At 42.6% G+C, this 25,582-nt stretch overlaps 1 protein-coding gene across 4 annotated transcripts in view; it reads left to right on the forward strand.

Annotated features, from left to right (window-relative positions):
* The first annotated feature begins 3,463 nt into the window (after positions 1–3,463).
* Positions 3,464–25,582, forward strand: part of LOC103121227 (beta-galactosidase-1-like protein 2) — a 69,078-nt gene continuing 46,959 nt past the window's right edge. For 2 of the 4 annotated variants that reach the window (XM_016191944.2, XM_060179229.1), the window contains exons 1-2: positions 3,466–3,684; positions 19,633–19,830. In XM_016191944.2, coding sequence (XP_016047430.1) covers positions 3,599–3,684; positions 19,633–19,830 — 284 coding nt within the window. In that variant the 5' untranslated portion in view covers positions 3,466–3,598. Of the gene's footprint in view, positions 3,685–19,632; positions 19,831–25,582 lie in introns of all 4 variants that reach the window. The other 2 variants (XM_060179228.1, XM_016191945.2) reach the window with 2 other exon arrangements.

Below are 25,582 nucleotides of genomic sequence, written 5' to 3' on the forward strand. Positions count from 1 at the left end.
GCATGTATGTGTATGTGTGTGTCCAGAAGTTGTCTGCCTCTAGAGAAGTGGGAAAATGATGATCCAGGGATTCAAATAAATGTGCCACCACAAAATCCACACCTTATAAACCTCAAACCATTCTCAAATATTAGATATTATATGTATAATTTTTGCCAACAGGGTGATCTCTGGAGCTCCTGTCTGCACAATTCCACTGCTCCTTGTGAACTCTTTTCTTTTTTAGCTAGGGGACAAGAGACAGAGAAGGAAAGATACACAATACATGGTGGTTGGGGGCTCAAGCATGGATTCACACACATAGTTAAGCATGCACTCTACCAGATGACCTATACCTCAGCCCTCCATTATTATTTTTAATGTAATGCTGGGGGATAAACTCAAGTTCTTGTGTAGGTGCTATACCTTTGAAGCTTCCCAGACCAAACTTGTTCATTTTTATTGATTGATAAAATATTCAATATTTTATTGAGAGATAGTGAAAGACAAAGAGGAGGGGCATTATAGCAGCACTCTCATCATCCCTGGGCTTTTCCCTAGTGCCATTCATGGTGTTCCCATATGATGCTGGGATTTGAACCCATTCCCCCCGACCCCCCGCAAATGGCAAGGCACATTCTCTTCTGGGTGAGCCTTCTCCTGTCTCCTATATTTGATGTATAAAAGATGCTAGCACAGGATAGGAAAATAAGATCTATGAGTGAATAATAGATATATATAAATCTTTTATAAAAATAAAAAGTAAGGGGGTCGGGCGGTGGCGCAGTGGGTTAAGCGCACGTGGCGCAAAGCGCAGGGACCGGCGTAAGGATCCCGAGCCCCCCGGCTCCCCACCTGCAGTGGAGTCGCTTCACGGGCGGTGAAGCAGGTATGCAGGTGTCTATCTTTATCTCCCCCTCTTTCTTTGTCTTCCCCTCCTCTCTCCATTTCTCTCTGTCCTATCCAACAACAAAGCAACGTCAACAATGGCAATAATAACCGCAACGAGGCTGCAATAACTAGGGCAACAAAAAGGGGGAAAAATGGCCTCCAGGAGCGGTGGATTCATGGTGCAGGCACCGAGCCCAGCAATAACCCTGGAGGGAAAAAAAAAAGTAAAATAGGCTTTTATAAACTAACCAAGGAGGTTAGCTTAAATATGATATATTATGATAAAACACACACACACACACACACACACACACACACACACACACACACACACACACACACACACACACACACAGTCCCCTCCTCCCTAAATCAGAATCGTTGACACTCAAAAGCTGGCTTGTGATGATTCTTGTCCTCTATACCATTCCAGGCACCTTACCAGACCACTTTGTTTATTATCATTGTTAGGCCAGTTCAATTAACTGAAGCTTCTTTACTTAGGTATTTGAATGTTTCATATCTGCTTTTAAGATCACTAAGCATGTTGCAAAGGGGGAAATGAAGGAATGTCTTGCTAGCATTTTAATAACACAAAGTTTCCATTCTCAATATGTCCCATCCCAGGAGACAATTATCTTTGTAGCATTCTCAGTGGCATCAAGCCCAAATAAAGTAAAACTGTTTATACACTGATTGGGGTATGTCTGTGGTTTTATACTTTCCAAATGGTGAAGGGGAAACAATTTATTATTATTTAATACTGAGTTACATTTTCCAACTATGAATAAACTCAGGGACACATGGAAGGGCTAAAGATTAAGGGGGTTTATAGTTGATGTTAACGGATTTTTATTAATGTCTGGAAAAATTGGGGTGTTGGCATTGGTTAAGCAACTTTAAGGGTACCAGGTTTGCTAGTTTGTTCTATAGTTGAGCTGCAGCGCCAGGAGTGAGGGGTAAATGAGTGTGTATTTGGGCTGGACCTCCTAATCTTTTGCACTTTCTTGCTGTGTTCTATGACCTATTTTTTAAAATTTTATTTATCTTTAAATATTTTCATTATTCTCTTAAGAAATATCAAGCAATCATATGTCTTAAAATATGGAGGAAAGGCACAGATTTTGTAGCTTGTGCGGTCTGGCTTTGTTTCAAGAACAGTACGGTGTGAAGTTTCACAGATTTCTTTCTTATTGTGCCCAGTTGTTTGGCCCCCTCTTGTTTTATTTATTTATTTACTTATTTCTCTGGTTTAATTTTTTTTGCTGCTTAATTAAATATTTGCTGAATGCTGAACAAAAGTGAACTTTCCAATAAACTCTGTTTCTATCCAGGCTCAAAACTATGTACAAGCATAGGCAAAAGTTTCATAACATGCAAGGGGATATTTTCTGGAAACCCCAATGCTTTGGAAAAACATCAGTGTCTTCTCAGAAACTGTTTCATGTTTTCTTTCTGTAAAATCTAAATTATGTTATTAGGAATAGTTGAGTTTGTTATTGTTGAAGAGTACTGTTTATTTGGTTACTTATTTATTTTGGGGGGAAGACAACAGAGCATTGCTGCTTTTTTCTTAAAAGCATGGCTCATTTTTGGCATAGGATTTGAACCTGGTGCTTCAGGCACATAAGTTCTATTCTCTAACAGGTTGTGCTAGCTCCCTCATCTGGAAAGCATCAATTTTCATTCTTCACTGGTGTGTGGCATACAGATGAACTTCATAAAACAAACAAAACACCTTTTCGATTATAAATCTGATTAGCTCGTAACCAAGAGGGTGGGGGGGTGAATAAGTAAATCAGGTACAGGGAGTCAAAGTTGTAATGTTAAGAATAGAATTGGGCTTTCAGGGGTAGGATTAGTGTATGCAGTGTGTACACACGCTGGGCTGGTTTTAAATGATACATGAGACATACGCTATAATGCAGTTATTCTTATGTTTAAAAACTCTTAAGTTTTGCCAATTAATTTTCATAATATGTTTCTGTGCCAGAATAAGAATTTTCTTCACCTGCTTCTAAAATGTGAGAGTTTTATCTGGACCTTTATAATAATTTTAAAAAAATAAATGCAAGCTGTGGTGGGAGTCAGGACAAGAACAAGTCAGGTGGAAGCCATGTGCAGCTTAACTTAACTGTTGCAGCTGACGGATCCTCTCTCTCATGCTAGTCAGTCATGAAGCACGCTAAACCATAAACTAGGCCTAGAGGACATGACACAATGTCCTGGCTTTTCACATGAGAAGCCGATTTGAAAACTTTTTTCCAGAAACTGGTTTAAGAGATCCTGTGGGAGTCTTTAATCCATGCTTGCAAACAGTGGAGCTGTGGGGGGAGCTGACTTTCAGAGTTCAACCACAGTAGAATAGACTGGCAACAAATGCCCACTCTGCCTGCACCTGTTTGCATATCTTATAGGCAGGAAAACAGCTTCAGAGAGCAGGCAGGCAGAAGGCCGGAACCGCCAAGGCTCTAGAGCTCGGGGTCTCGCAGCCCGCCACACCTCCCAAGGAAGCCCCGCCCCCGCCCTGCCCGGCCTCCGGCGCTGGGGGCGGAGCTACAGACCGTGGCCAATAAGTGCTAGCGGCGGGCCTGCAGCTGCTCGGTTGCCTGGGCGACCAGTGCAAGGCCCCACCTCTTCAAGCCCCGTCCCTCGCGCCTAGCCCCCAGCGCACCTCAAGAGTGCTGGCTTGGCTGGGAGCTCGGGTCTCGCGCGCTGGGGACGCGCCATGTCCACGTGGAGCGTGCGGCGGAGGCCGGGGCGCACGCTGGGAATCCTGCTGCTGGTGATCGTGGGCTTCCTGGTGGTCCGCAGGTGAGAGAGCCCCGCCCGCACCTGCCAGACTCCCGGCAGCCCAGCCCTCCACACCTGGAGCTCCCCCTGCTCCTCACCTGAGGGGGGCGGCCTCTAGGAGCCCACGTTCCCCGCGACCTGCGAACCCCGAGAAGCGTCCCACACCCCGAGTCCCAGCCGCCGCCCTCCCAGTCCCCAGGCGCCACTTCCCTGGGGCTCCCCTATTTCTGGCGCCGGGCGCTGCCAGGCTGCTTTCCTCTGCACAACAGTCCTGGCGTCCTGCATCTCTCAGCCCCAGTCATCCTTGGGTACCCCCCCCCACCCCATCTACTGATGTCAGCCCCCACATTTCTACCAGGGAGGCTTCTCAGAGATGCCTTGGCGCCAGCGCCCCAGTGTTTACAGCTTTGGGCGATTTAGCAGTTTGCCACACTCCAGGTTCCCTTCTCCCTCCACTGGCCACGCTCACAGCTCACCAAGGGTTGTTTGTGGCAAGTGGTTGGTTGTGTTTAGTGATAGAAAAAAAAAATGCTTTTACTCACCCACAACTTGTGAGGGGGGCCCAGCCCAGAGTTTTTCGAAAATGTGTTTATTTATAGGATTCTTCAGCCCTGGTCATATCTTTCAGGTCGATGCCTGGCACTTTCCATATTCAAAACCTCTAGCATTGTTGGGAAGGCAGGTCAGCAGTATCAAATGCTTTGGCACCAAACACTAAGGGTGGAGGAACTCAAAGATTGAGCACAGCACCCCTCAGCTTTAGCTTCTCTCTGTCTCTCTCTCTCAATCTCTCTCTCTCTCCTCTCTCCAGTTTCTCTGAATTTTTCCTGGAAGATCAGTGAGATTTTTTTTTTTTTTTTTTTTTACGGAGATAAATATCCCAATATTATTTTGCTGCCACAGGAAAAACCTCAGAAATTTTGTTACCTTTTACCCTCTCCCTCATCCCCTTTTAGAAAAGATTTATGTCCCTTCTTTGTTTTGGAGGTAGTGAGGATGCCTTAACGTTGTTTGGGAGAAGGAATTTTTGCTTTCCCTACTCAGTGACCCAGAAAATTTAAGAGTCATTTTATTTCTCTTATCCATTTCTTTTGAAGACTGGTCCTGGCTCTTGTAGCATGCTCTGCCTTCCACCTAGTGCCAGGCTGATGCAAACCCCAGAAGAATTACTCAGAGCAGAGGCAGCAGGAACCTCCAGCATACAGCAGGGCATCACAGAGAGATGTACCCCAGAGAGGTGTACATACTGTGTGGTTTGCTTGTTGTTAGAGGTAAAGGGATAGCTGAGTGAGATGGGCCTGGCAGTGCATCTGAGGGAAAAGGCACAGCAAGGAGGTTGAGTGTGTGTTAGTGTCTCATGGGACAGAAGATAGATTGTTAGCTAGGATATGAAGGTGACTGTGTTCCCACCTGAGTGTCTGTAGTTAAGTGGCTCAGGGTTTATTGGGGTTGTCTGGGATTAGCAGCAGAGGACTAAGAATTGTGACTAAAGCCTGAGGAAGTTTGGCATGCTTAGGAAGGGCAGTTTTTCCTGCTACCCTCTTCCAGCAGGGAAGAAAGAGGCTAGAGAAGCTCTGAACCAAGTTCAATGCCATTTCTTAGTTAATTAATTAATTAATTAATGTGGTGTCAGGGAGAGTTTTTTTCTTTGTATTTTTGATAAAAACAGCCTGAAAACACACACACACACACACACAATTGTCCCATCTTCTGTGGAGCTTTCTCATCATAATAATGTTCCAGTATGGTTCCTGGGACAGAAATCCAGGGCCTTGCACATGATGTGGCACACTCTACTGGGTGAGCTACCTCCCATGTCCTCAGCATCTTTAGAGTAAGCATTGGTAGACTTTCTACCCAATTCCTTGTCATATTTGGGCTGGACCCCCACACCTTGGAGGCTAGAGATAATGTTCTTTGTTGCTTCCTCTTGTACTTCTGTGACTCTGCCTGGGTCACTGAGTGGAAGTTGGGGCCTCTCCCAGCCGTTGTTGGGATGTGAATGTGGCCAGTGGAATATAGGTAACATGGGAACTGCTGGTCAGCTGACAGCTTTGTGAGCTGAGCTATTGGACTCAGCACCAGCCCTTTGCCTATACCTCAAAAAGCGAGTTTTATGGTGTGTGTGTGTGTGTGTGTGTGTGTGTGTGTGTGTGTCTGTGTGTGTGCGAGAGAGAGAGAGAGAGAGAGAGAGAAAGAGAGAGAGAGAAAGAGAGGGAGAGAAGGAGTAGTCTGCTAGGCTGCAGCATTTTTTTCCCCATGAACCTTGACCTTGGACTGGTTCAAGGTCAATCATAGCTGTCTGATGACAACACATCCAAGAAAAAGGAGGATCAAGATGATCTTTGAAGAGCATTATTGATGGGGCTGGGTGCTGGCACTAGGAACCCACTGTTCCTGGCAGCCATCCCCCCCCCCATTTTATTGGGCAGGACAGAGAGAAATTGAGAGGAGGGGGCGGGGAGAGAAAGATAGACAACTACAGACCTGCTTCACCACTTGTGAAGCAACCCGGGTGTAGGTGGGAAGCTGAGTCCTTGGAATTGGGATCCTTGCATGGGTTGGTCTATGTAAGTACTATGTGTGCTTAACCTGGTGCACCATCACCCGACCCCATTATTTTACACCTTTATATTACTACAGTAGTTTTATATGTTGCTTCTGTGGTTTATTAAAAAACAACAACAACACTAGAACAGAAAAACAAACAAACACCTTTATTGTACTGTATTTACCATGCAGTATACTGCAGGCTTAATTGTACAGTTTGAAAATTTGGCATATATGCTCCATAGCTAAGACAGTGAGAATATCCATAGCTCCCCAAATTTCCTTATGCCCTTTGGCATCTCACTTCCTTCTCTCTCTGCTCCCCATCCCCTAGCACACTTCTCTTTTGTTTCTGCCACCATTTACTAGTTTGCACTTTCTTGCATTTTATAGGGGAAAAAAAGCACTTCTGAAGACTATAATCCTGTCATTTCTCCTTTTGCACACCCCATTTTGAGGTCTGGGATGTGTATACCAATGGGAACCATGGCTTTGAGCTGCTTCTCTCCCATTTTCTTCTCTCCTCTATGCACACAAGAATGCACATTTGATATTATCAAATAAGATTGGGTGTGTTTAGGGTGGCTTGGCTGTAGACATATTTTATATTATCAAGGTCTGGTTCCCACTCATGATATAAATGCATCACTGAGCAATATTTCAGCAATCTGCATGTCTCTCATAACTGAGGTTTTAGTTGGTACAAGTCAGAAGAGAGGAAAATCACCAGTAACCTTCCCCCCACCATAAGGTCATCTGTCACTCAGCTCTGTCTCTATTACTATTGTGTACTGGCCTTCTCTAGAGTCCAGGCCTCAAGTCCTTCTTGTCAGAGAGGAAAGGGGGAGAGAAATTAGAAACTCCTCCTTGGTAAGGCAGGCAACATAGCAAAGTGCACAGGTTGCTTTCTTTGGTTCATTATAGCCAGGAGACTGGCTTTCCATGGGAATATGGACCAGCTGTGCCACTCCTACTGGGCTCCTGTGAGGTGGCCGGTTTTATGAGCTTTATCTGTTGTAGGACTCTTCTCTGCTGGGGTCTGATTCATAGTTCCTGGAATGTTTGAGCTCTTTGAAAACTCCCCCCTTTTCATCCTGTAGTGTGAAATGTCCAAATCACGGAAGTGGCTTTTTTTAGAGTCTCTGATACAAGTGTGGAAGCAGGAAGAATCTTGGCAGTGGCTTATACAGGGACAGGAGGAGAGGCTCTCCCCACCCCTCTGCAAGTACTGGGATTCTTTCCAGCCATGCTAGCCCACAACTTCAGGGGCCAGAATGGCCTGGAGTCGGAGCAGGGGCCCTATTGGTAAATTTGTAACTCAAGAGTTGGAGATTTCTTGTTCCGCACCTGTGAAGGCAGTGAAGCAGGCCTACGAGTGATTATCTATCTTTTTTTCTTTTTTTATTTTCCTCCAGGGTTATTGCTGGGCTCGGTGCTTGCACCATGAATCCACCGCTCCTGGAGGGCATTTTTTCCCCTTTTGTTGCCCTTGTTGTTGTAGCCTCGTTGTGGCTATTATTATTGCCATTGTTGATGTTGTTTGTTGTTGGGTAGGGCAGAGAGAAATGGAGAGAGGAGGGGAAGACAGAGAGGGGGAGAGAAAGATAGACACCTGTAGACCTGCTTCACCGCCTGTGAAGCGACTCCCCTGCAGGTGGGGAGCCGGGGGCTCGAACCAGGATCCTTATGCCTGTCCTTGCACTTTGCGGCCACATGCGCTTAACCCACTGCGCCACCGCCCGACCCCGAGTGTCTATCTTTCTTTCTCCCTATTTTTCCCTCCCCTGTCAATTCCTCTCCAGCCCTTTCAAATAAAAAAAAAAAAAGAAAGAAAGAGAGAAAGGAAAAATGGCCACCAGGAATGGTGGGTTCATAGAGTTTGCGAAAAAAAAAAAAAGGGTGACCTAGAAGGATGGGTAAATAAATGCATAGTTGTATAGCAGAAGTGCCAAAAGTTGGCCAAAAGAGTCAAACAGGTAAGTAGCAAGTGAAACAAAAGCACTTAATCTTTGATGAAAAGACTCATGTCCATTATGCTACCTACCCCTAGCGAATGCTGTTTTAGTGAAAACTCAGGAGATGCCAGAACTCATAGATCCTTGCAGAACATCTAGTACTTGAAATGGTTGAAATGGATTCTGGATTCTACCTCCCCACCTCCATCTTCCTGCTGTGTGATCTCTTGGTATTGAATACTTGCTGTGTCTTCTTCACTCAGTTTTGCCTTCTGCTTAATTCTACTGCTTTGGATATAAAGGTACTGTTGAAAAAGAATTCCCATTGTCTGGGACAGAAGTGCAAAGGCTCATGGTAACCAGGCAAATGTTTCTTGACAGGAATCTGCCCTTTAGGGAAGCATCCTAACTCTTACCTTGTACTTTCATCACTGCTTCTGCACCCTCACACTGGCAAGGTTAGTGGGGATGGTTTCTTCCAGAACAGTTTGTTTTGTGAGTAGTTACTGTGTGAATATGGTGAAATATGTACATAATATAAAGGGAAAAATAAATTTCCACTCCCAGCCCCTAGGTTCCTTGCCTCCTGCAGAAATAATTCCTGCTAATATATTCTCCCAGAGGTATTCTTTGCATATAGTAGAAGACAATCACAGGCACTCCCCCTTTGTCAGGCACATAATTTAAACAGTCCCCTGTTGATGGGCATTGATTGCTTGCAATCTTGTAGCTACTGGGAACAGTTGCAGTGACTATTAGATGTATTTCTTTTTTAATTATCTTTATTTTATTTACTGTATAGAGATAGCCAGAAATCAAGAGAGAAGGGGGTAATAGAGAGGGAGAGAAAGAGAGACACCTGCAACACAGCTTCACCACTTGCAAAACATTCCCCCTGCAGGTGGGGACTGGGGGCTCGAACCTGGGTCTTTGTGCACTGTAACATGTGCACTCAACCAGGTGTGCCACCACCCAGTCCCAACTATTAGATGTATTTCTGCACCTAGAATTGCTGACCTTATGAGACACTTACTTCAGATTTTGATAGCCACTGGTAATAAGTAAGTAAAAAGAAGTAAGTAAAATAGCATATTTTATTATTTTTTTGTTGGGCTAGTATAAAAAGATTCTGGGCTAAGAGGGAAATTTTATTCAAAATGTATATAGATTCTTTGTGTCTTACATATGGTATATATATATATATATATATATATATCCATATAAATAAATCAACACATTAAAAAATCAATACATTTATGCTGTTTCCTGTTGCATGAAATCACTTCATTCTGACTCTCAAACATATCTGAGACCAGTCTTGCATCAGGAGAACCTTTCTGGGATATCTTCAGAGTTTTCACCAGTTTCTAAGTAGAGATATGATGCCTTTTCTATTTATGGTACATTCAATAGAAAATACTCCTATTGGATATTGAATACATGATATCAGGATACTTTTTGTTGCTATAATGTGGTTGATAAGGAATGAGGTTTTTTTCTTCTCCTTCTTTCTGATTATTTCTAGAGTTTGGTCTAAGAAGTGTAAACATCCTACAGTAATGAGAGAATATTGCCCCCTGAACCACCACCAGCAAGGCTGTGAGTCAGGGAGGAGTGCTGGGCTTTCGTGCTGGGACCCAGGTGTGGGCCAATCTGGGCTTACTTAGAGACCTTTTCAGAGGCAGGCCAAATGTGCCAGGATTGCAGTGGTGCCATGGACTACAAACTGCTGCAAAATGACCTCATGCCTCTGTAAAATGATTGTCTTCACTTTTAAGCTGGAAAGTTCAGGCCCTGTGGAAATATTTAATGCAGAACTGGAGCCCAAAGCAATGGGTGCAGGCCAAAGAGTGCATATAAGGAAGCTCAGCCAGAAGCTCAGACAGAATGTTGTTTCCCTGGGCTGTGGCTCTTGGGGCTCAAGGATTAAACGAAGCAGCACTATTCTGAGCTATTAAGGTTACTCAGTGGCTTCTTTGGGTCAAAGACTGGACTGTGCCCTCCTTAGACCTCTTTACACCCCTGCTGAATTGGAGGAGTGCTAACTGGTAATACTGATAATTGGAGGTAATACTGATAATTGGAGGAGTGCTAACTGGTAATATCCTTAAGTGGACAACTTAGAGAAACAGCAAGTCCAAGGATTTATGGAAACCTATGACTGCAACAGTCTTGCCACTGGTGAGAAATTTGTTTATCAGACCCAGAGAGGACATTACTGCCTGTAATGTCCTTTGGGAAGTTTCAGATACCTGTCATCAAAATGATGATCTCTGGCTTGAGTACTTTAGATGAGCAAAGAATGTTTTCTTACTCAGTACCTTTCACAGGATGCTCCAGACCCAGATTCATTTCACTTTCCACTATTAGGGTCATAGTGCACCTTGGGTTGTATTTGTAAACCCTTGTCTCAGATTAGCAAGGACATGCGCATAGTGCCCAAATAACCAGCTCTCAGGACCAGCTAGGATTTAACATTCTGGGAATCATAGCATTCTTTCTTCCTTTTTAAAATAATGGTTTGTATAGATGTTGAATTTTAAAAGTATGTTTTATTTTGTTTTTAATTATTTTTATTGGGTTGGTTAATGGTTTATGGTAAATACAGTTGGTTCATGTGTCAAATTTCTCAGTTTTCTGCAAAACTCTTGCCCCAGCCTAGATCCTCCTCCACCACCATTTGTGATACATCCTAAGGAACCAAATGCTCTAATCAAAAAAAATCTGTGTGTGTGTGTGTGTGTAGCTGTCTTTCATTAAAATAAAACAAATGAGAGAGAGAGGGGGAGGGAGAGAGATGGAAGAAGAGACTGACCAATGGTAAAGGCACTGATCAGCTCTGGCTTATGATGGTGTGGGGGATAGAATTGCAAGGGGGCCTTAGACAGGAAAGTAATTTTTCATAAACATCATGCTATCTCCTCTACCCACAGCACTGTTTCTGCAATACCCTCTCAGCATGTTCATACTCTCAGCCAGCCTGGATGTATGTAAATGTGGCCTGGTCTGTTCCAAATTGACCATGTTGTCCCTGCTGTATCTGTCTGTATCTTGTCAGACCTTGTGCAGTAGAATAGAAGCCTGAAAGCCATGACTGTGGCTCAAGGGAAGCCTCTTTGACTCATTGCGACCCCAGCTACTGAACAGGGCTTACAGTTGCCTCAGAGCTGCCTTTAGCAAGTCAAGACATATTCTAGATATGTCTTGGTAAGACCTCATCCTTTAGGGAGCTCATTCAAGTAGGAGATTGGGTCTGGTTCTTCTCCCACCAGCTTCCCTGAAGACCCTCCCTGAAAGCAGAACATTGGCTGTAGGCCCTTTCTACATAAAGAAGTTTATGAGCATGTCATCTTTCTCATTTGCCCTGCCCATTTCTCTCCATTTCCAACAATACCCAGCCTTCCAGGAACCAGTCCTCAAAAGTTAGTAATGGTATAAAAAGGCTTTTGCTGCCACATGGGGAACTCAGGACCCATGTTCTCTGCTTAGTGTTTCCATTACTACTTGAAAGAAGGGAGCTGATATTAATAGGAATCAATCTAAAGGGCTTGCTATATTGTGGGAGATTCTGACATGTGACTTCTAGAATCTTATAGACTTAACAAAATATGGTTTTGAGCAGAGCAAACCTGATAATTCAGGACCATTACCAGTGCCTGCTGCTCAGCTTACTCTAAATACTGAGAAGTTATTGATCCTATAATGAAGCCATGATACACAGAAAACAGGAATTCCCAGAGTGGGAGTGGGGAAGGGCGAATGTTCATGTAAGTTCCAACTAGAAAGCAGAAATAGTCTCATCAAAAAAACAGTGTTGGGAGTCGGGCGGTAGCGCAGCAGGTTAAGTAAGCGCAGGTGGTGCAAAGCACAAGGACCGGTGTATGGATCCTGGTTCAAGCCCCTGGCTCCCCACCTGCAGGGGAGCTGCTTCACAGGTGGTGAAGCAGGTCTGCAGGTGTCTGTCTTTCTCCCCCTTCTCTGTCTTTCCTACCTCTCTCCATTTCTCTCTGTCTTATACAACAACAACGACAGCAATGACAACAGTAATAATAACTACAACAATAAGTAAGGGGAACAAAAGGGAATAAATAAATAAATATTTAAAAAAAACAATGTCAAGGCTAGAGGTAGGTCACTAGGTAAAGCACACACTTTATCACGTTGGAGGACCTGGGTTTGATCTGGGAACACCATACACATCACCAGGGGAAACTTGATGAAGAGTGGAACAGTTCTGTCAATCTCCTCTATCAATCTCTCTTTCTCTCTCTCTGTCTCTCTTTATCTGAAATTAAAAAGTCTTCTGGGAGCCATAAAATTATTCAGGTGTGTGGTGCTGGCAGGCAAAAAGAAAAAAGAAATAATTAAACTAAAACAGCCTCAGCAGGACTTATGGTTTATGGTGAACTAACTGCTCATGAATAAAAGCAGCAGGAATACACAGGGCTTCCTCAAGGCTTGCCCAGCTCCATGTTAAGAAATTTGATTTAGAAGTAGTCTCTTGGCCCCTCAAAATACCCCACTATCAACACACAGTTTACATTCCATTGTTGTTGCTACTACTAAGTTAATTACTCAGGGAACTATGGAGGTGACTATTAGGATCACTGGTACTAATGATCATGGTTGGTATTAATGACCCTCCAATGAGTATAATTTCATGTTCTCACTGTGAATATTGCAGGGAAACACAGTATATCATTCTCGTATTTACCATGAATTCACCTCTTTCACTAATACACTGCTCATTACTAAATGAGCAGAAAATTCTCAGAGAGGAAACAGTTGAACTCTTCAGAATTTGGAATCCTGTAACAACCGGCTTTTGTTGTTTGTACTGATGGTTTCATGCAGGTTCCTTTTTCTACAGAGAGAGAGAGAGAGAGAGAGAGAGAGAGAGAGAGAGAGAGAAAGAGAGAGAGGCTCTAGAGCACCACTTAACTCTGGCATATGGTAGTGACAGGAATAGCCGGGGGGGGGGGGGGGTTCTGATTAAAACGAAGCTTCTTATTCAGTGAGTCTCATTCTCAGGCCTGAGTTTCTGGATTTCTAGAAATCTTCAGATGAAAATACTCTGTAGAGGCATGCACAGCTGTCATGTAACCTAGATGGAGGTTTCCCAATGCCTTGTCATCAGCTAGGGGGCAGATTAGGTTGTGTGTATAACTAGCTGGAATTGCTGGAATGAGGGAATCACAGTGAGTAGCCCCCAGCCCATCCATACCTCTGTGATGGAGGGGAATGGAGAAGAGAGTATGCACAGGTCTTGGGAAATACACCTGCAACCAGCAGTTAGGGTCTGTTATATGTGCTCTGGAAAGATTAGGAAGAACAGAAGTTAGTTCTTTTGAAGTTCTAACCAGTGAGTGAGGATTGATCCCTGGTTGGATGATTGCTAAATTGTATTCTGGTCTTAAAAAAGCAAGTATGGGGGCCAGGTGGTGGCACACCTGACCTAGTACATGTTACAATGTGCAAGAACCCAGGTTTGAGTCCCTGGTCCCCACCTGTGGAGGGAAAGCTTTGTGAGTGGTGAAGCAGTGCTGCAGGTGTATCTCTGTGTCTCTCCCTCTCTATCTCCCTTTGCCTCCCAATTTCTGGCTGTCTCTATCAATACATAATAAACAAATTTTAAAAAGTGACTATGTGTATCTGTCCGTGTTTGTATGTTTGTATATTTGTTTTAACCATTATGCCATCAGCATGCCCCCCTTTGAAGAAGAGAATTACTGACCCTTTTACCTCCATTCTAGCCTGAGGTGAGCTAGGAGGGCAGATGTCCTAGGATAGCACTCAAGCTGTTCATTTAGCCTGGTGAAGCAGGGACTGGACATGGAGGCAGGGTGTGCCTTTTGGGGGGTATCTTTGTCAAAATCAAAGGGGACTAAAGAAAAGAGCCAGAACAAGGGGCTGGCTGGTCACAGTGGGCATGGGGGTGGGGTGATTGAGATCTCCTTTTAGTATCCAGGGACTCTTGTTCCAGGGCAGGGAGGGAAGTTTCTTATAAAACACCAGGCAGTGTTTTCAAGTGTTTTCAACTTGACAGCTCACCTCTGTGCCAACAGCTTTACTATGTCCTCCAAAGCAGACACACGTTGTGTATATAAACAATGCTGATACTTATCAGCAAAATGCACTGGGGCTGGGACTTGTCAGTAAAACTATTTATAGAGTTCAATGTGAAGGTTAGACAGCTGTGTGTGTGTGTGTGTGTGTGTGTGTGTGTGTGTGTACCAAATTATTATTTTACAGATTCAAGACTGAAAACCATACTCAGCTTCTAGGCTACACAAAGACAGAAGGCAGACCTGTTGCTGGAGTTGGCATACTACTTGCTGATGGGCCTGGTAGGCCTGATAGGATCCCAGTGGACAGATCTCTCATTGTAAAATGTTAGAAATAGGAATGAGATGACTCAGTGCAAAGTCCAACACATAAAAAATAGACTGAGCTGAATGGGATGAAATGCAAAGTGTGAGATTATTCTATATTGGAAGCATAAAAACCCCACTGAGGCTGTTCTTTCTCTAATATGTAAAGCAGATAAAATAAGTTTATTTCAATTAGTGACAAGTCTCTTAGCACATCCTAGAATATAATGCATGCACCTGACCCTTGAGGAGTCTTTGAGAATAGCCAGCACAGGCACTGGCCCCACTCTACATAGGAAGAGGCTCAGGTCCAAATGGCTAGTGACAGCATCAGGTTCATTGCCAGACTCTCTTCCTGCAAATACTATTTTATTTTCATTCCCCCATATAAATTATCCTTTGGAAGAATTGTGTCCTAAATGTCACTTATAATTCACTTGGAGCATGAAATTTTTCTTAGTAGAGCAGGAGAGTTGTGATAATTTATTCAGTTTGGAGTCTGCCTTCCAGGCCAACTATTTTGTTGCAGAACTATGGGGTTTTGAGCACTGTGAAAAGGAAAGAGAAGGTGACATTAATTTTCTTTGACTGTAAGTGACTCTGGGCAAGATTCCCATGTGACCAGTGATGCCTATGACACTGTTTTCCATCTTGGCATCCTGCTCTGCTGTCTCTATAGGGTCCTCGATTGGCCCCAGTCTCACCTGAAGAAACATTCTAGATCAATGGTTGTCATCCTCACCTGATAGGATCTGTGGAGGAACTTTTGAAAGAGATCAGCAGCTGCACAGCAGGTTGAGTTCCCTGGGCAGGGCTGATGCTAGGCCGGTTTTCTCCATGATCATCAGCATTTGCTACCATTTTTGATAACCATGTGCCTAAACCCATCCCTCTCTTCTGACTTCAGTGAAGTGTTGGAAGTCCCCTGAGGAATGATTACACTGTGATAGTCTCTCTCCCTTCTGCATTGATCTGGTCATTGGTCAGTGTGTTTGTGCTCAAGTCTCTATCTAGAACTATATCTGCTGTGCCTATACCATTCTTCAGACTGGAACAGCACTTCTCAATCTGTCTGTAGCAAAGAACCAATTTTCTTTTCTGATTTTTGTTTTGTTCCTTTGAGAGGGTTTGTTGTTATTCTGTCTTTCTTGGGTCACACACATGGCAAAGCAGAGCACTATCCAAGTGAGCTATTTTTTTGTCCAAAGAATCATTTTCTTGCCTTCATTAAAAAAAAACAACACTAATTTTATATAACGCCATAAAAATTACTAGAAACATGAAATGATGAGAACAGATACACAATATATATTTCCAGTGTTTTTTATGATTCTCTTTTCACAGAGATAAAGTTACTCTCATTGTTCTATAAGTCTATCTGTGTGGACTGTTAAGGAGAGTGCTCTCCTCAGGCCCACACTATGCCAAGCTCAAGTGGACATCTCAAAACCTCCTCATCTGTCTGCTTCTGTTTCCTAAAGTTTCCCTCCCTGTCGTGTGCTTTTGTCCAAAGTGTCCCCAGCTTTCTTATGCCCCCCTCTTTCAAGACCCAGTGAGCATGTCATCTTCTGTGTGACATCTTTCTCTCTTTTTGCCTCCAGGGTTATCATTGGGGCTCAGTGCCTGCACTATGTGCCCACTACTTTTGGCAACCTTTTTTTTCCCCTCATTTTATTGGCTAGGACAGAGAGAAATTGAGAGAGGATAGGGAGATAGAGGAGAAAGAAAGATACCTGCAGACCTGCTTCACCACTTGTGAAGTGTCCTCCCTCAAGGCGCTCAAACCAGGATCCTTGCATGGATCCTTGCGCTTTGTACTCTGTGCACTTAGCCCAGTGTGCCTAACACCCTGTGTGACACCTTCTTTAACTCCAACCAAATGACTTAAATCATTCTCAATTCAACAATTACTTGTGTGTTTCTTTCTCTGCCATTGCTAGGCCTGTCTACTTAATTTGTGGACCCAGTGCACAAAGAAAATGTGGAACCCTTGTATAAAAATTAGTAAGAAGTTGGATATGAGGAGAAAAGTGTCTGAAACCATGTATGAGGTCCTCTGAGAGTGGTTCTGTGTGACTGAGGGGATCACACACCCAGGGATCAGCCTGGTCCTGTCTCTGTGTATGCTTTATTGTGGATCAAGTGACACTGAATGGTGATCACTCAAGAGAGAGGAGGGTAGGGAAGAGTGTGTGTCCTCATAGGCACCATAAGCAGGCTTTGGCCAGAAATTCTTTCCTGAGGGGAAAGAACAAGCTGTAATGTGTTATTACTAAGTAATGTTAGAAATGGTGGCCCTATGGGCCCTGGGTAGTGGCATACCCAGTTGAACACAGATGTTATGTACAATAGTCTGCAGGGGATGGGGGAAGCTTCACGAGTAGTGAATCAGAGCTGCAGGTGTCTATCTTCTCTCTCCCTGTTTTGCCCTCCCTTCTCTATTTCTCTCTGTCCTATCAAATTAAATGAATGACTAAATAAATAATTAATAAATAACAAAAATTGGTTCCCCTGTAATAGCAGGACTCTGGCAGCTTTGCAGTGTAGGGTGTATGAGATTATGTTCTGGGGGGGTGTTGGGCTATGAAGCACCCAGTTAAGTGTACATATTACCATGTATAAGGACCTGGGTTTGAGCTCCCTCTCCTCATCTGCATGGGGGATGCTTCACAAGTGATGAAGCAGGTATCTATTTTTCTCTCTTCATCTCTATCTCCTCTTCCTCTCTCAATTTCTTTGTCCTATCTACTAACAAATTAGAAAGAAAAAATAAAAGAGGAAAAATGACTGCTGGGAGTGATGGATTCCTAGTGCAGGCACCAATCCTCAGCACTAATAATGAAAAAAAAAAAGAGTTTATGTACTAAGATAAAGCACTTGACATTGTAGGTACAGGAGAAGCTGGCTGACATAGTGGAGGAGACTACTGGTAGTGGAGATGGCAGACAGTGGGAAGGAACAGACAACCTGGGGCATGGGGGAGTGTTAGCTTTTAGAATGTGCTATCTGTGTGACCCCAAACCTCCTTACCACCCACCATAGGCCCAGATAGCTGCCCCTTTGGGGTGGTAGTGGGGGACACTGAATTGTCCAATCCACAATCAAGAATGCTACCCTTAGCAGTTTAGCTTTTTAACTTTTTTTTTTTTTTTTTCCTGCAGAGGAAACCTATTGGGCTGTATGTCCTCTAGTGTAAGAATCTACCTCATAGTGGGTGGGGAAGGCATCATCAAAATTTTGCTTTTGGACCAAGTAGATGGCACAAAGGTAGATCACATGCTTTGCACCTATGAGGCCATGCGTCTGACCTCTGGCACATGAGAGCAACAAACACAAGACAAATGGAGATCCATGCACAGTGGAGCAGTGCTTTGGCACGTCTCTCTTATATAAAACATAAATGTGCCAGGCAGGTGGCTCAGCAGGAGTTTCAAGGTTCATTTAAAATGTGCTTTTGCCACAGACTTACTTATACTTTTATTTTTTGTCTCCAACTTTCCTTAACTTCTGGTTTGAAACTTTTCCTGCTTTCTAGTTTCTCTTACTAGCTTTCCCTTACTGTCACCAGGAGGCCATATAGAAAGGGGAGGAGTTCCAGGAGCATTGAGTCATGAGGGATCAGTTGGAGTGGGCTTCCTGGGATGTTTGTAGGAGATGCTAAGAGATTGTTTCTCAGGAACTGACTCTTTCCCATAAACTTCCCAGCTGGGGCTTTGTGTTTTGCTGGTCATCTCTCAGTTGATACTCTGTTGGCAGATAATTGTGAATTGCTGCAGTTTCTAACCCAGATACCTCTTCCAGGCGTCTATACCTCCAGCAGGGCAGCTGTGACCATCAGGGGGCTCAGAGGTACTATTTGAAATATTTGCTGCTTTGATATTTAGTCAAATGGCCTAGAAGAGCTGGCCATTATAGGAACCCATGTGCTACCCCTGTCCCCATGACTGCTGAGTCCCCTGTTTCCCTAGCAGTAACCTCCTGTGAGCCCTTTCTCCCCCATGTGCTCCTGCCTGCCCTCCTGTTAGCACTGTGTCCATGCTGAATATGTTTGTCTTGGTTCTAGCTCAGTCTCAGTTGTTCTTCCCTGTAGATGAATGAGTGATATCCATGTATCGATTCCATGTATCGATGAACGATTCCATGTATCAATGAAAGACTCCTTCCAGGGTTTGGTGAGGTGGGGGTGGGGGAGTTTTTCCTGGTGCCCTAAAAACAGGCCCCTTTTAAAAAATAATTTATTGATGAGGTAGATAGCATAATGGTTATGCAAAGAGACTTTCATGCCTGAGGCTCCAAAGTCCCAGTTTCAATCTTGTACCACCATAAGCCAGAGCTGAGCAGTGCTGTGGTAAAAAAATATACATTTATATTTATTCATTTTTTTATTGAAGCATGGTGCCTGTCTGGCAAATCCATTGTTCCCCACTACCATTTTACCCCTTTATTTTATTTGATAGGGTAGAGAGAAATTGAGAGGGGAGGTGGGACATAGAGAGGCAGACAGAAAGAGAAACATCTGAAGCACTGCTTCATTGCTTGAGAATCCCCCCACAATCATCACCCCACCCCCATAGGTGGAGATTGGGGGCTTAAACTCTAGTCCTTGGGAGTCGAGCAGTAGTGCAGTAGGTTAAGCGCACGTGGTGCGAAGTGCAAGGACAGGTGGAAGGATCCTGGTTTGAGCCCCCAGCTCCCCACCTGCAGGGGAGTCACTTCACAGGCAGTGAAGCAGGTCTGAAGGTGTTTATCTTTTTCTCCCCCTCTCTGTCTTCCCCTCCTCTCTCTATTTCTCTCTGTCCTAACAATGATGACATAAATAACAACAATAAAAAACAAGAGCAACAAAAGGGAAAATAGGTAAATATAAAAAAAGAAAGATGGCAGGACCATAGGGGGAAAAAAACCCAACAACCTAGTCCTTCCTTATGTTGACATGTCCACTCAACTGGATGTGCTACTGCCTGGCCCCAAGCGGGCTCTTTGGAGAAAGAAGCACTGAGGGTCTATAATGGAGGCAATTCTGGATGTCTGTCCCCATGTTTCTACTCACTCTGAAGATGGCCTTCCAAACATCCAGATGCCTCTCTTTCCAGATTGAACTGGCGCAGCCTGATCCCTCTGTGGCTGAGACACCGGCACAAAGGGTTGCAGGCCAATGGCCAGAACTTCATGTTGGAGGACTCCACCTTCTGGATCTTTGGGGGCTCCATGCACTACTTCCGGGTACCCAAGGAATACTGGAAGGACCGCTTGCTGAAGATGAGAGCCTGTGGCCTGAATACCCTAACCACGTGAGTACTGTCACCCTGCCACGAACCTCCTACAAGTTGGCCTCTGATTCCTGGGATAGTCTTGAGTTCTCAATTGAGTCAGATGAGCTGTGGTAGATCCTAACTCTGGAATCTATCTACTTATCATCTATTTATCCTCAACCTATAGACTGAAACATAAAATATAGGAGGAACAACTAGCTGAAGACCTCTACTTGAGTCTGTTGGTAAGAGTCTTCCCTTAGTCCTTCTAGCATTTCCTGTTAGTGGTGATAAGAAGAAGCAAAAAGGATGTGAGGCTAGAGGACCCTTGGTATACAGATAGTGAGGGAACTGGGTCTGGTGGCTTTTGTATTAGCATAAATAATTTACTGAGGGGGTTGGGCAGTAACACAGTGGGTTAAGCGCACATGGCGTGAAGGGCAAGGACCGACGTTAATATCCCGGTTCGAGCCCCCAGCTCCCCACCTGCAGGGGAGTCACTTCACAGGCAGTGAAGCAGGTCTGCAGGTGTCTATCTTTCTCTCCCCCTCTCTGTCTTCCCCTCCTCTCTTGATTTCTCTCTGTCCTATCCAACAATGAATGACATCAACAACAACAATTATAGACACAATAAGGCTACAACAACAAGGGCAACAAAAGGGGGGGAAAATGGCCTCCAGTAGCAGTGGACTCATGCAATAACCCCAGCAATAACCCTGGAGGCAAAATAAAATAAAATAAAATAAAATAAAAATTAAAAAAAGAATTAACTGATAATTACTTTTACAAGTGATTTAACAGTGTTTTACAAAGTTATAAGATTTTACAAGTTTAATTACACACTCACACATGGTATCTGTAGATATCACATCTTCCACAAAACTGACATAGTTCTCACAAAGTCCAAGAGACAATTTGGTAACTTTCTTTCTTTTCTTTTTCTTTTTCTTTTTCTTTTTTTTGCATGGCCATTTGTTTTACTCGTCTGTGTTCTACATTTTAAATAAACCATTAGGTAGTTGCTCTTAAACTCTTTTTTCACTTAGCATGATCACCACTAAACATCTACTTTCATCATACAATTAGTTCTAAATATTTTTTAAATTTATTTATTGGGGAATTAATGTTTTACATTCAATAATAAATACAATAGTTTGTACATGCATAACATTTCCCAGTTTTCCATATAACAATACAAGGCCCCACTAGGTCCTCTGTCATCCTTTTTGGACCTGTATTCTTCCCCCACCCAGCCCAGAGTCTTTTACTTTGTTGCAACATGTCAATTCCAGTTAAGGTTCTACTTGTGTTTTCTCTTCTGATCTTGTTTTCCAACTTCTGCCTGAGAGTGAGATCATCCCATATTCATCCTTCTGTTTCTCTTTATTTCACTTAACATGAGTTTTTCAAGGTGCATCCAAGATCAGCTAAAAATGGTGGTCACCATTTTTAATAGCTCAGTAGTTCAGCCACTCATCTGTTGTTGGATACCTGAGTTGCTTCTAGGTTTTGGCTATTCTAGGTTTTAGAAACTGCTAAGAACATTTATGTACACAGATCTTTTTGGATGGTGTGTTGGGTTCCTTAGGATATAACCCCAGGAGAGGAATTGCAGGATCACAGGGTAGGTCCATTTCTTTTATTTATTTTATTTATTTATTTATTTATTCCATTTTGTTGCCCTTTTTTATTGTTGTCGTTATTGTTGTTGTTATTGATATCATTGTTGGATAGAACAGAGAGAAATGGAGAGAGGAGGGGAAGACAGAGGGGGAGAGAAAGACATCTGCAGATCTGATTCACCACTTGCAAAGCGACTCCCCTGCAGGGATGGGGTTGTTTTCTTGTTGTTGAGTTTGGCAAGCTCTTTATGTATTTTGGTTATTAGCCTCTTGTCTGATGTATGGCATGTAAAGATCTTCTCCTATTCTGTGAGGGGTCTTTTAGTCTGGGTAGTGGTTTCTTTTGCTGTGCAGAAGCTTTTTAATTTGATGTAGTCCCATAAGTTTATGCTTGCCTTAGTCTTTTATGTAATTGGATTTGTTTCATTGAAGATGTCTTTAAAATTTATGTGGAAAAGAGTTCTGCCAATATTTTCCTCTAAGTATCTGACAGTTTCTTGTCTAACATCCAAGTCCTTGATCCACTTGGAATTTACATTTATATTTGGTGATATATATAGTGGTTCAGTTTCATTCCTTTGCATGTTTCAACCCATTGTTTACAACACCATTTGTTGAAGAGACTCTGCTTTCTCCATTTAATAGTCTGGGCACCTTTGTCAAAGATTAGATGTCCATAGGTGTGGGGGTTTACTTCTGGGCTCTCAATTCTATTCCACTGGTCAGTGTGTCTATTCATGTTCCAGGACCAAGCAGTTTTGATTGCAATGGCTCTATAATACAATTTGAGATCTGGGAGTGTGATGCCTATAGTTATGCTCTTTCTTCTCAAGATTATTTTGGCAATTCTATGGTTCCAGATAAACAGCTGTAGCATTTGTTATATTATCCTAAATACTGTGGTTGGGATCTTGATGGGGATAGCATTAAATTTGTATATGGCTCTGGGTAGTATATTCATTTTGATGTTGTTAATTTTGCCAACCCATGAACATGGAATATCTTTCCACTTCTTTTGTGTCTTTTTTTTTTCCTCCTCCAGGGTTATTGCTGGGCTCGGTGCCTACACCATGAATCCACCACTCCTGGAGGCCATTCCCCCCCCCCTTTTGTTGCCCTTGTTGTGGTTATTATTATTGCCATTGTTGATGTTGTTTGTTGTTGGATAGGACAGAGAAAATTGGAGGGAGGAGGGAAAGACAGAGAGGGGGAGAGAAAGATAGACACTTGCAGACCTGCTTCACTGCCTGTGAAGCGACTCCCCTGCAGGTGGGGAGCTGGGGGCTCGAACTGGGATCCTTAAGCCAGTCCTTGCGCTTTGCGTCACATGCGCTTAACCCACTGTGCCACTGCCCAACCCCCTTCTTTTGTGTCTTTTTCAATTTCCTTGAGCAGTGACTCATAATTTTCAGTATATAAGCCTTTCACTTCTTTGGTTAGTTTTTTTTCATAGATGTTTTATTGTTTTTGTTGCTATAGTAAAAGGAATTGATTTCTGGATTTCAACTTCTTCTAACTTAGTATTTGTGTAGAGGAATGCCACTGACTTTTGTATGTTAATTTTGTAGCCTGACACCTTACTGTATTGCCTGATGATTTCCAAAAGCTTCTTGCTGGATTCCTTAGGTTTTTCTATGTATACAATCATGTCATCTGCAAATAGAGTTTGACTTCTTCTCTTTCAGTCTGTATGCCTTTTATTCCTTGCTCCTGCCTGATTGCTATGGCAAGAACTTCCAACACTATGTTGAATAGTAATGGTGATAGTGGGCAGCCCTGTCTAGTACCTGATCTGAGCAGAAATGCTTCCAGTTTTTCACCATTGAGTATAATGTTGGCTATAGGTTTGCTATATCCACTATCTTCAGGAATTTTGCATCTATTCCCATTTTTTGTAGTGTTTTGATCATAAAGGGATATTGGTTTTTGTCAAAGGCTTTCTCTGCATCTACTGATATGACCATGTGGTTTTTGGGCTTGCTTTTATTGATGTGTTGGATAACACTGATTGATTTGCGTATATTAAACCAACCTTGCATGCCTGGGATAAACCTCACTTGGTCATGATGAACAATATTTTTAATATATTGCTATATCCGTTTGGCTAGAATTTTGTTCAATATTTTAGCATCTATGTTCATCAGAGATACTGGTCTTTAGTTTTCTCTTTTGGTTATGTCCCTGTCTGCTTTTGGTATCAAAGTGATGTTGGCTTCATAGAAGCTGGACGGGAGTATTGCTGTGTCTTCAATCTTCTGGAAGACTTTTAAAACTAGAGGTATTAGTTCTTCTTTAAAGGTTTTGTAGAATTCATTTGTAAAACCATCTGGTCCAGGACTTTTATTCTTGGGAAGGTTTTTGATAACTGTTTCAATTTCTTTAGCTGTGATGAGCCTGTTCATGTTATCTAGTTCCTCTTTATTTAGTTTTGAAAGTTTATAGGTATCTAGGAAATCGTTCATTTCTTCCAGGTTCTCTAGCTTGGTGGCATAGAGTTGTTCATAGAAGTCTCGCATGATATGCTGAATTTCTGTGGTGTCTGTTGTGATATCTCCTCTTTCATTTACTATCCAGTGTATTTGTGTCTTCTCCCTTTTTTTTGTTTTGTGAGTCTTGCTAAAGGTTTGTTGATTTTTTTCACTCTTTCGAAGAACCAACATTTACTTTTGTTGATATTTTGTTTTCTTATTTTCAGTGTTATTGATTTCTGCCCTAACTTTAGTTATTTCCATCCTTCTGGTTGTTTTAGTGTTCCTTTGTTCTTCTTCTTTTTCTAGGTCTTTAAGATGTGCAATCAGGCTGTTTATTTGTGCTTTTTCTTGTTTCTTAATGTGTGCTTGTATGGCCATGAACTTCCTTCTAAGTAAGTACTGCCTTAACTGTGTCCCAAATATTTTGATAGCTTGTGTCTTCATTTTCTTTGAACTCTTTCAAAAAATTTTGATTTCTTCCTTTATTTATTTTTGACCCAGTAGTTGTTAAGTAGTGTACTGTTGAGCTTCCACATTTTGGGACTATTACTAATCTTTTGTTGATTGTTAAGTGTTAGTTTAATTCCACTGTATTCTGAGAAGATGCTTGGGATGATTTAAATGCTCTTGAATTTGCTGATGCTGTCTTTGTGGCCTAACATATGGTCTGTCTTTGAGAATGACCCATGTGGAGTTGAGTAAAATGTGTATTCCAGTTTCTTGGGATGAATGATTCTGAAAATGTCTAATAGTTCTAGTTTATCTATCTCCTCATTTAGCTCCCTTGTGCCTTTATTGATTTTCTGCCTGGATGATCTGTCAAGTTGAGAGAGTGGGGTGTTGAAGTCCCCAACTATGACTGTGTTGCTGTTATTACATTGCTGTAGCTCTTCAGTAGATGTTTGGTGTATTTAGATGGCTTCTCATTGGGTGCATAGATGTTAATAATTGTTAAGTCCTCTTGATTGACTGATCCACTGGGCATTAAGTGCTCCCCATGTCTATCTTTAAAAATTTTATTTTAAAGTCTATCATGTAAGATATGAAAATAGCTTTTCCTGCCCTTTTATTTGGGCCATTGGCTTGTATGATTGTTTTCCATCCTTTCACTTTGAGTCTGTGTTTGTCTTGTTGATTTAGGTGGGTTTTCTGTAGACAGCATATTGTTGGATTGTGTTTTCTGATCTATCTTCCTACTCTGTGCCTTTTAATAGGTGAATTCAGGCCATTAACATTTATTGATATCAAAGATTAAAGATATTTTAATGCCATTCTTGTAGATTTTTAGAGTGTTCTGATTTATGACATATTTATGGTGGAGACCTTTCAGAACTTTCTTTTGGGCAGGTTTGGCGATAGTTGATTCTTTCAACTGTTGCTTTTCTGAGAAAGTTTTTATGTCTTCATCTAGTCTGAATGACAATCTAGCAGGATACAGTAGTCTTGGTTGAAAGCCTTTCTCATTGAGCACTCGATAGATATCTTGCCATTCTATTCTACCCTGTAGTGTTTGTTTGAAGTCTGCTGCTAATCTTATGGGTTTTCCTCTGTAGGTGACTGTTTTTACTCTTGCAGACTTCAGGATCCTTTCTTTATCCTTACTCCTTTCTATTCTAAATATGATGTGTCTTGGTGTCTTTAAGTGGGTTAATTCTGGTTGGGACCTTCTGTTCTTCTTGAACCTTTATGTCTTTTTTG

This window comes from Erinaceus europaeus, chromosome 20 (genome assembly GCF_950295315.1).
Source record: "Erinaceus europaeus chromosome 20, mEriEur2.1, whole genome shotgun sequence".
NCBI lineage: Eukaryota > Metazoa > Chordata > Mammalia > Eulipotyphla > Erinaceidae > Erinaceus > Erinaceus europaeus.